The sequence below is a fragment of the Cariama cristata genome, unplaced genomic scaffold (assembly GCF_000690535.1).
Source record: "Cariama cristata isolate BGI_N322 unplaced genomic scaffold, ASM69053v1 scaffold21085, whole genome shotgun sequence".
Lineage (NCBI taxonomy): Eukaryota > Metazoa > Chordata > Aves > Cariamiformes > Cariamidae > Cariama > Cariama cristata.
Window position 1 is genome coordinate 14,815 of NW_009617180.1, and position 11,888 is coordinate 26,702.

The window sequence follows — 11,888 nt, forward strand, 5'->3', positions numbered from 1 at the left end:
CAGGTACCGTATCAATTTTAGGTAGCATCATGTTAAAACCTGCTTGCCTGGAGTTCACCCGTCAGTACGCTGGATTTTAATCTGATCACTCTGGTGTTTTAGTTATTCACCTGCAGCCATCCCAGCTTTGTTGGGCTATTGTGCCGTTGTTACCTCAGCAGCAGATAACCTTATCAGTGCATAGAGAGGAAAATCTGAATACAATGTAAATGCCTTCAGCATCTGAAATGTTTCTGTTAAGAATCAGAAACAAATACATTTATAACTTCACAAACAGTAAAGGAGTAAGACTTTTTCCAGTAGTTATGGCACGTTGTTTTAAAACTTCCAGTTCTTATTTACAGATCCTCATTATAGGAAGGAAAGACTGGTATTAAAGGCGCTGATTTAAAATTACTAATTTGGTGAACTTGTAATTTTAGACCTGGGTCTGGCAAGAGACCGGGATTCCTGAACACTACTTACATGACGACCTCTCTGTTCTTTCTTAGAATTATTACATTAGAAAAATTAATTACTTTTTTAAAAAAATCTTTGTCTGTAGTCACATGAGCTTGAATCCAGCATCACTCTGCATCTTCCAGTATTTGACATGTAAAATATAGAATCTATTCGATTTTCTCTTTATAAAAACTTCTATAAATAGGTCAAATACTTGGAAATGTATTCATTGACCTGTCATGTAGGCAGGTGCCAATCAGGTATTTGAAAAACAAATACGCAATCCAAATTGGGCAACAAGGGACAGCACGCACACGGCGATACTGTAACCTCAAAGTATGCCACCATCTCATCTGAATGCCTTACTAATGGACAAATAATACCCATTCCATATCATGCTGGACCTCTGTGGTCATTAAGAAACATGCGAAGTTCATCCTTTTTTGATCAAAATACAAAATAAAACTGTAATTGATGCCATCTCCTGTTGAACCTCGCTAAACACCCGTAGGCAGCGGAGGACAGTCAGTAACCTTCAAGACTCTGCCTTCACGTGAGGGAACTTCCCTGGAAGCTCCCTCCCAATTTCAGAAGTGCCCCTCTGGTTCTGGGACTGATAGAAATGTTGAAATAACTTTATCTGGAGGAAGAAAGGACAGTAACCACACGTTGATTCCATTTTCTTTGAAGACTGATCTCATTGTGGTTATGGCAAGCAAACGCATGGTCGAATGTAAGTTTCTCCATGGTGTGCCAAGATGAGGCAGGCAGGTCCATCAACCATTACAGACTAGCTAATGCACCATAATCAAGGTAGCAAAAACTTATGATGTGGTAAGGAATCAATATCAAGTAAGAACGGCTATTTTATCTCTCGCTGTATCAAGCAATCCTGGCATAAATGAATATATTGCCAAAGAGACTTTTACTGCTTACAGGCGATGGTTTAGGAGCCAGGACTGGAAGAGCAACGTACATCCTTCAGCCCTTCCCCTCCAGAAATATGGTAATACGCTTTGGATTTCAAAATGCCTCTTTATCATTTCAGAGGCTTACAGAATTCTTCTCTTCCCACTCTAAAAACAAAGATCAATATTATTCTTAATTAGAGACTTTGCTAAGCAAAGGGAAGGATTTAAAGGAGTCTTTTTGCTACGTAGCCTATGGTACACACCAGGAATACCATTCTGCCACCCACGGAAGGCAGAGAATGCACCAGACTTCATTTCAGTGCATTTAAGTGACAGGCGGGACTACAAAGGAGGAGGAAAAATGGTAACAATTAGTTATGCATGACATCTATTCTTAGTTTCTGTGACTCTCTGCTAATCATAGTAAATTATTATTAATGAACTGAATATGTTAATCAAAATACTAATTTATTGAAGACTCTGTTCTGTGTCTCTTTCAGGAATCACTCCAAATTTGGCAACCTAGTAATCACAGTGACTCCAGCTGCCCCATCTGTCTCCAGACAGCGACTCTACCAGTAGAAACCAACTGTGGACATTTATTCTGTGGTAAGTTTTCTGGATTGAGAGTGCAGTGCTTATACAGGCTACTAAATAAAGCACTCTTCCTACAGAAATCTCAAGTCCTATGTTAGAATCGGGACCAAGCCCTTCTCCTCAAAATTAATGTAATTGCTCTCACTAGAAGCAGAAGTCCCATCATTATATCACACCCCCCCCCCAAAAAAAAAACACAACAGAAACAGTATTTTTATTTGCTTATTGCTTTCACATTTACAAGGTGCCACTTTTGTAATGACCAAGAAGTTTTAAGACGACAAGAAGTAACAGCTCATCTCACAGGATACCATTAAATTACAACACAAACTCAGGGAATGGGTAAAATGCACCAGGCAATCACAATGCAAAAAAACCCTGTTATAAAAAACAACAGTCTAATAATCATACACTGTGAAAGCTCAAGACGTAACAAACATGAAGTCTTGTCTTCAAGCATGAATGCATTTCTGGGAAGACAGCTTGTCTTTTTAATCAACAGCATAAAACCCCAGCTATCCCATAAAATGATTTCTCATTGTCCTCATATTGGTGAAAACTGGGAGTAAGACACACTGGGCTCAGGTCTGATTCTGTTCCCACAGACTTGCTTCCCATGTGAAACATTTGCCTAAAATAAAGCAGATGTGATCTAGAGCAAGGCGGCGTAACTACACTGGTTTGTGGTCCTGTAAAAGCTTTTAAAAAAAAATTGTAGAAGTTACATATTAAACAATTCAGTAAGCGAGCTTCTAGTCATGTATAAACCTTCTTTTAAAATGTTTATTGTTTTTTAAGTAAATCTGTGTGGTCATACAGGACAAAAAATGTTCAAAGCTATCTTGTCACGATGTATGCTCAGTAACCGTTTATTCCAGTCCAGGATCTGTCTTAACAGGAAAGGGACAGATCCAGACTGAGAGGCTCCTTCTGTTGAGGCTGCCCGTGCTGTGGTCCCCTGTCCTCCCCCAGTGCATCTATAGTCACTGGATAATCCACGTAAAACCACAATTCTCTCCATCAATGTGTCTGCTAAATGCCGCCTTTGAGGCTGCTAAGCCATATGGTTAGGATTACAAAATTTAAATAATTCTTCAAAGGGAATACAAGGATGAAGCATAGAATCGTGGAGGGAGTTATGTTCATAATTGCATTTATAAAGGGGATTTCAGGATTTTTAAGGCCTACATTCTGCACCACGAGAGCCAGCATGAGCTTTGTACCTGCTCTGAAAGGCAGCAGGATGAGGCCACCAGCGTACTTGGACTGAACACTGTTCCTCTCAGACCTCTGATACATCGCCCAGTGAATTTACAGGTGAAGTTTACAACCTCGCTGCTCCAGCCGCTGACCGGGTTCCCTGCCGAACGCTGTCATCCCCGCAGCACGGCCGGCAGAGGAGAACTGGAGTTCATGATCCGATGAGGCCGAAGCTGCCCATGAAGGTACTTCAGGCTGCTGGGCAGGGTGAGACCAGTCATCCCTGGGCGAGGGGCCGGCCGGCGGCTGGAGGCAGTGCTGTCTGATACGGCAACAGCAAGACACAGCAGAAGACGCCGGTCAGAACCATAAAGCTCCTTTCTACTGCTCTGGCATTTTACAGAGACCTTAAGGCAAGTGCCAGTTATATTTAGAAGCCATTTACACTTTTTTTCACCACGTACAAGTGTTCTAAAAAAAGACCAAAGCATAAATGATAAGAAGGGACTCTGCTGTTAATGCAGTAAAAGCACATTCTTATCTTTAGGAAGTGTCATTTTCCTCCAGATCGAAATGATGCTCACACAGCACAGCGCCTCATCACCACTGCCACTATCTCCCTCCTCTGAAACCACAACAGATCAGTGGATCACCAACAGGTTAGGGACACCTTGTAGGGCTCATCTACCTCATGAGTGATACCATTTAATACTTCAGATTGTTTCATGTTTTTATAACATTGTTTTATAACGTACAGGAAAAGGATGCTTTGAATATAACTCACTCCAGGACATACAGTAAGCATATGGCCTCAAAAATGTGTTTTAAATAATGTCACAGAAGTTATAGTTTCAAGTACAAAGATAGACATAACAACAAAGATCATCAACATTCCTCTTTCTCTGGCCCGGTTAATTTTCTCTTTTCCATCTGTGAATATGACATAATGATACAGACTTTTATTTTTATTTTAGTTTGAGATCTGTGGAGGACAAGTACCGTATACAAGCTTGGTATATATTGTTACTGTTAGCTGTATATATTTAGCCAGGCTTTACCTTCCTCAAGCACACCGTCATTTACACTCCGAAGCACAGATTCCAGTGTAACGCATTATATATGTTATGACTATGTTTATATAGTAGAAGCGGCCTCTGTAACATGTCTGTTTTTCATGTCTTAAACCAATAAAACTTTACATTGGGCTTATCAAAACCATTCTGCATAGGTCTAAGTCTGTTGTGACTGAAATCAGTAATAAAACTTCTCTTGATGCCCCGTGGAACAGAGCTAAGGCAACGCTGAGCTCTCTTAATAAATTCCGCTGTGGTAAAAGTTTTATTTAAAAAATGTGGTCAACCCAAAGCTTTTAAAGAAGATTAATGTGGACTTATAAAAAATGTCTGATTTTATTATTAGTAGTAATTCATACAGTTTGTCCTGCAGTTTTCCTTTTCAGGTTCAGTTTGAACCATATGTTCAGGAAGTTCAACTGAAAAGCGATCCTTGAGCAATATTATTTTTTTCTAATTAACGATAACCACAGAGGTATTTTAGAGAAACCTACAGACTCCCTCAGACGGTTGTGTAGCAGGCTAGATTAAAACAGGATTTTGCCTATTTTATGAAAAATGCACTGAAGCACAAATAGGTCAACTTCAGAGGGGTCCTTCCTTTCCTGTTCTACTAAACAAAGGATTCTGCAGGCGGCAAATTTTAATTTCCACGGGGTTCTTTTTTGAAAGCCCTTGAAGACCTATGGGATCCATCAGTGCCCCCTTGTCATCACTGGGCCTGAGCACAGGCACAGCAATGCGGCCGTGTGGAGCACGATACAGGATCTGGACCCAGTGGGTCCAAGCGGTTCCAGAAGTCAGGCGTGATGTTCGTCAAATGCAAAAGCTCAAGCGAAAGCTGGAAGCCGGCTGCCAGACTGAGTTTATACATACTGCACAGGGATTTAAACACAGCCATGTGCCCAGCCAACTGGTCTGTACATGCAAACAAAATAGAAGAGTCATAAAGAAAAACCCTGCACTCAAAAAAAAACCCCCAAAAGTAAAAAGCACAAGTCAGAGCGAGGTTCATAAAAATATATTTGGGCCAAATTTAACATCCCTAGTCCTAGTATGTAAGATGTAACAGCTAGCATCGTGAACATTTTTATACTTCATTTCAAACGCAGTTTCTCCAGTGTTCCCCTTTTCAGTGACAATAGACAAAGTAAGTCTGGGTGCAGAGAAACCCTGCGCTGAGGGCTCCCGAAGACTTGTTGTTATAGTACTGCTTACACCAAACTACTTGCTCGTTGTTTTTAAGAACAAAGGGCATTGTTCAATTCAATAAAACGATTCCATCAAAATGGCAGCGCAGCGTTCTGCTGCTGTTTTCACTGGGGTCCTTGTCAAATTTGATCAGTTTAAATGTTGAGATTTTTATTTTTTTTTTCCCCTGACCTGTCACACTGCACACTGCGCCCGGGAGCTGAAAGTCAAGCTGTGCTGCTTCTGATTAGACGCTATTTATGCTTTGCTGTTTTTGCTGTTCGTGCCAGCACTGACATTCACGTATGTCAACCACTGCTGTCAGTTAGATGTGCACTCTCATCTTACCGTCCTCAGACCCTGCCCTCTTTCACACCCGAGACCTTTGTATGTTGTATTTGGAAATTAGTTAGTAGTTGTCTGGGTAAGAAGAGTCAAAAAGAATGCAGCAACTTTCTCTTCCAGAGCTACGCAGTTCCAGAAGGGTAACAGAGTTGAAATATAGAAATATTAGAAATATATAGAATATTACAAATATATTAGAAATATACAGAAATATAGAAAAGGGGGGAGCAAACAGACAAAATAGTCCCCTGTATGATACTTTGTCACCAAGACAGTTGTTGTGCCACCAGCAGTCTGCATCACCAGGCTGTCCCTTGGCTCTGCATGGTGGTTTATTTGGGATAACTGGCTCTCATAACCCTTAAAAGCCATACTGGCTCTGGAGGAACTCCTCCTTCATGCAGCTGCGCTGCGGGAGGTCCAGGTATCTCTGGATGTACTGGTCCAGAAGAGCTAAGGCTCCATTTTTGCACAGTCACTTTGCAGAGTAAAACCACGTATTAAAATAAAAGCAAAGATTACAATCATTTTCAGAATCAGTTGCAAAACAAGGTTTATTAATTCTGATAACTTCTTTGTAAACATTAAATATCCTCAAATTATTTTTTTTTTGTAGGTTCCTGTCTGATTACATACTGGAAACATAGTCCCTGGTTAGCAGCAATAACCTGCCCTCTCTGCAGACAAAAAGTAAGACTTACCTCCACCTGCATTACGGTACATACAAAATGACAAGCTTGAGCTCCTAGGATCAATGTTATTTATCCTCTAATTTTCCGTAGCATTTCAAAACCCAGTTAGACTTGAATGACCCTGCAGCCATTTGCATTTATCATTTGACATGTCATATCAGGCAACTCCGTGAAATATTAAACATGCCTCCAGCATTTTACTTTTGCATACTTTATTGAATCTCTGGGATAACATTCCATAAAAAGCAATATGGAAGCTCCTAATCTCATCTGACCCCAGTCAGAGGCTGCCTGTTATACTGGAAGGTTGGATGCAGGTTATAAAAGGAAAATGTTCTTGCTATCGCGGAACTGCTGGAGCTGGACAAAGGTCCAGTTGCAAGAGAGAGACTATGGAGAGACACGTGCTACAGAATGCTATCCTTTATACCGGAGATTAAAATACACCCTGCTAACGCCGATCTTCTTTTCTTGTGAAGGTGGTTCTTCTGGATAACATTTCTTGTGAAAAGCAACAAGATAAGCCAAGTAAACAAACTGCACATGACATTAGAGATTACAACAAGCGTTTCTCAGGGCAGCCTCGACCCGTAAGTATTTATAAATCTGCATTTACCTAGTTAGTAGTGCGTAACACATAGAGGATTGAAAGAGACCCAGCAATGAAAACTAGTTTCTATCATTATGTGAACTACCTTTTCGTGCGCTTACTGGCAATACCGTAGTGGAAGTGTTACCATCCACTGCTGGGTCCAGCACCTTCTAGTAAAAGTTCTGGCTCAGAGGAGTCCTTCTGCAGTCATCCTGGCAGGGAGGAGAAAGCAGTGTGGGATGAAATACAGGAAGGAAAGCAGAACTAGAGATGGTTAAGCTGGAACTTTCAAATATGAACTCAGATTTGAACTCCAGGATTTTAACTTGCCTCTCAAATGTCAAACCAGATTCCAGCTTAGAAAGCAGCTGTTTCTTTCCCAGGTATTGCCAAATTCAAACAGTCCACACTGGCTCTGCACTGTCTTAAAGCTGGAATCCCAGCTGGTACGGAGACGTGACAGGCAGTGGGAATGATGTAAAGATGAGGGCTGAAGGCACAAGTGAGGCCCATTCTTGACAGGGTGCAGAACATCACCAAAGCAAATCTTCCTCTCCTGTCACATCCTGGTAGGGGGCCTGAAAGGACTGTGGAGCCTGTTGCAATCTACAGACTAAACTAAGCACTGCGGAGGGGAATATTGGTTTGCAACCCAACAAACTAGCATTAATGAAGAGGAATAATCACTCAGTCCCACGGTTCCTGGCCACACCAAGGCAAACCTTGAGGCCTCATTTTCAAGCATTCATAGCCTATACTTGATGTCAGATTTTAAGGACAGGCATATAGTCAGTGCAGCCATTCAGGCCCAGTTTCCGAAAGGATCAAATGTCAAGCACAATGCTTTCTTTCCAAAGTGCTGAGGCAGCGGGGATTCCTTGTAGACGTGTGCCTCTAGATACTGCAAAATAATTGACCAGTGTAGGTGGACTTGGACAGCGCAGAAAGCTTCTGCATTCAAGAGATCTGAATTGAAATGTGCTTAAGAGACACATTGAACTGAAAGAACTGCATGCATCAGAATGCAAAATAACATAACTCATCTGAATCTTTAGTTTGCAGATTACCTTTACGACATGCCGTTATTCCTGACTCTTGCCTTGCGAGGAATCTTCACCTGGGATGGTCTTGTATGGATTTTTTTCCTAAGAGTTGCTGTTTGCTCCTTTGGAACTATCATATGCTTGTCTTCTCCATTTGACATGAAGCCTGGGCCTCTCTGTAGGACGCTTGGAACAGCTGATGACATGGTGGTTGTTTCCCTTCTTTTAATTTGCATGATAAACATTTGTCAGCAAATTGCATCTAATGGGGTCAATATGGCAAGGTCTGCAGCTCCGAGCGTGCTGTCAGAGTCCTGACTGACTCAAACTTGGATTCCTTGGTCAAACTTCATCAAGCGATGACCAACTTCTCTGATTTGGGGCAGCGTGTGATGGATTTGTCATTCTGCTGTTGACAAAGATTGAAGCAGGACTCAGCAATACTCAGCCTGGCCAAGGGATTAGATGCGCAAGCACTTAGGCAGCGAGTTTTACACTCTCTACTTGCTGGACTCTTTCATGCCACATTTTTCTGTAACTTATCTTCATACAAAGTGCCTGAATTGAAAATGTCTAAATCTATGAACAGAACTTAAAATGACAATGCCAATCAACTTGCAGTTGAAGAGTTTAGAACTCTCGAGCTTTCACATTTTACTTCTTGGCTCAATTTGGATAAAATTTTAATTTGAGAACTTAGTAAACTGTACAGTTTGCTAAGTCCTGTATAACACAAGGACTGTCAGCTAGTATCACTACAAAATCTTGTATCAGTGCTTTGTGTTACCACAGCTGATCGCACAGCCACTGGAATACAGATTTTTTTACAGCTCTGCAGTAACTACAGTCCCGATTTTAAAATGGATAATATGAACCTGGCAGTAGCCCTGGCTTGGAACAAAAATACAACTATAAAGTAAAAGTATTACAAGGAGAGAAAAGCATTAAAAAAATCATGCAAGAAATGTGAAGAAATCTGTGTAACTCTTTCCTCTAAGCCTATGCAAGGTACATAGCTTCCTTGAACTCGGTGCATCTAAGCTTTAACAAAGTCAGCATGACTCTTTCCTTTCTAGACTTCATGCACTCCTTGTGATGTCCTTGTAAGTCTTGGTACCAGTTCAGCCAGAGAGATCAAGTCCAATTTTATGACAATGACAATAGAAATAGCAGGAATTTTATGGAAAGTTTGCTGAAGTTGGTGGGTGGGTGTGCATGTCTGTTTGTGTTGAGCTGCAAAGAGTTAAAAATGCTTGGTACAGTGACAAACAACCCTACACCTCAGTCCCTGTATAATCTGTACGTTTGCTATGTATTTGGAGTCAGCGGACTTCCTTTTTACCTATGAATTGTATATTAAAATAGATATATTAAAATTTATGAATATTTATTGCTCACAATACCCTGGTCTCCAACTGTTTTTTCCTTCTACGTATTTTCAGCTGACATATTTTATTGTGCCCTTGAATTGTAAGCTATGATATAACATTATGTTGCAGTTGTTTTCTTGCTTGTTATATTCTTTTTGTTATGATGTTTCTTCATTTTATTCCCATCAACTTTCATTGTCTTTAATTATGTCCCTGAACTTGTGAAGCTGTTTCTCTTAACAATGGGTACTTTGGAAATGGCAACAATTGCTTTTCCATGAACTACAAGGCAGGAAGTGCATTGTTTCTTAAAAAAAATTACCAGATGTTTTTGAGTGCTGACTACTAACATAAAAAAAAAAAAACAGAAACTATTATTTTTCAAGTTCTCTAAGTCTAATTTTGTTATTGTGTAACTTCTGTTTGCATTTAACTGGGAATTACAGCCTATGCCAATACTAAAGAATGGAATGTCTATCAAGCTAAGTGTATAAAGATGGAGTCCATCTATATGAACACCAACTGCGTGGAAAGGGACCATAGGTCGTTTCTCTTGCCTAATACAGGCTCACCAAGAGCGTGGCAGTTCACAGCTTGAAGAAAAGAAGGGTTCTCATGAGTGATCTGTAACAGAGTTGTAGTTGATCTGAATATGCTCTTCTGTTCTCTCACCCCTTGCTTTTTAATCCTCTCCTTCAGCTGGGGACCCTGGGTTTGCTTTTTAATCAGAACAGTATATTTTTTAAAGAAGGAACAGACAAATGGCAGAGAAAGAAAGAATTTATGAGAGAATTTCAGTGAAGGCACTGGCAGCGTTTAGATCTTGCAAGATCAAAACACTTTGTACTGTCAGAGGTGAAACATTTTTCCTATATACAGCCAGAGCGTCCAAACTCTCTCCTTCCACAGCCCAGTTACGCCACGACCTGTCATCGTGAGCCTGGCAGTACCTTGTAGGACTAACTATCCAGGGCAACCTTCAAAATCACTTGGGAACAAATAAAAGCCTTTTGTCGACTGGATTTGGCCAGCAGGTAGCCAGGAAGGTTTCTGAGCATTGACAAATGCAAGTCTAAGGAAGGAAAACCCTCTCTCTCCCCCTCTGCGTTCCCTGTACCTGCAGCTGGCGGGCTGTGTAGACGCACACGCTCTGAGCTGGGTCCGGATGAAGGAACGTGATGAGAATGGACAGGGAGGGCTGGACTGTTTCAGGGCCGACTCCCCGGGAGGCAGCTGGCAAGATGGAAGGAATGCACCTGCATTATGAACATATTTTCAGCAACTGTGTCTGCTCAACCTCGTCTTTCAAGGTCTACGGTGGGCCGTTTCACATCTGCACGGTGATTAACGCGCACTGAGGGCGAGTTACTTGCAAAAGACAAAATAGCACAAATTACTGATAGCAAAGCGACTGCGCTGCGAGAACGGAGATACAAAAAAGAGAGCAGGAAACAGACGAAACAGAGGGGAAAAGATTGCACAGCTGCAAAAGTGATTCCCAAATATCAGCCACCAAAGAAGTACTATAATCAGAGAGAGAGAGGAAAAAAAAACCCAAACAACAGAACTTTCCAATGGAAATCCTGTTTGAGTCTCAGCTGTAGCGGATAGTAAAATTAAAAGGGCCCTGTGCGATGCCGGGTGTAGTTACCTGTGAAAAGCATGGCAAAGGGCAGCGATTCAAGTCCATCCGAGTGAGTTACGTTGTTCCCTGTGCCGTTCCTGCTTGTGGCCAGTTTAAATACCAGCACCGGGGTACCCACAGCTGGTTGTTTTGTCGTCTCTGACTGGAGCAAATGATAATTCCTTGTCCCTGGGGCGCAGGGATTATTGACAGAAAATACCCAGTGCTTCACAGCGAAGTGACTGTATTTTATTTCACATTAAAAATTAAAACGTACACTTTGAATGATAAAAGTGTATTTTTAACATGGACAGTACAGTAAGGAGAAATTACCCTTATGACAAGTATCTGGAAGTTTTGTTATCCCTGCTGTTCCCAGATTACATGACTCCGGATTAGAAGCCGTTCATGATGGAGCGATACTCTCGCTGATGTTCCACAAGTTTCAAAAATACTTCGTATTTCTTGTCATAAAATCTGGAGAAGAAAGTTAATTTCAACAAAGCCTGAGATTTTAAGATTTAAATCCCCTGTAATATACACGTTTACTTCCTTCACTTAGCATCAAAGAAGCTTTGACTCTTCCCTAATTACAACTTTTACTAGGATCAGCGGCCTGCCTGCATGCTGCCGGAGTCCAGTTTCCCCCCAGACAAGTGATTTCAAGTTATAATTATCCCTTTAGCTTACCCTATAGCCAGCTTTGATTTTCAGACAGTTTTTCCTCCGCGGCCGTGGGAGCGGGCAGGCACCGGGGCTTCGCTGCTCTTCTACCCCTTTATACCGGCTGGCTGGCAGAGCCCCAGGGC

General features: G+C 41.4%; 1 protein-coding gene across 1 annotated transcript in view; it reads left to right on the forward strand.

Moving 5' to 3' along the window:
* Positions 1-8,403, forward strand: part of LOC104161882 (E3 ubiquitin-protein ligase RNF170-like) — an 11,351-nt gene extending 2,948 nt beyond the window's left edge. Inside the window, exons 2-5 of the mRNA XM_009700456.1 lie at positions 1,853-1,961; positions 6,375-6,448; positions 6,930-7,040; positions 8,098-8,403. Of these exons, the coding sequence (XP_009698758.1) occupies positions 1,853-1,961; positions 6,375-6,448; positions 6,930-7,040; positions 8,098-8,403 (600 nt within the window). The remainder of the gene's footprint in view (positions 1-1,852; positions 1,962-6,374; positions 6,449-6,929; positions 7,041-8,097) is intronic.
* Positions 8,404-11,888: the final 3,485 nt, after the last annotated feature.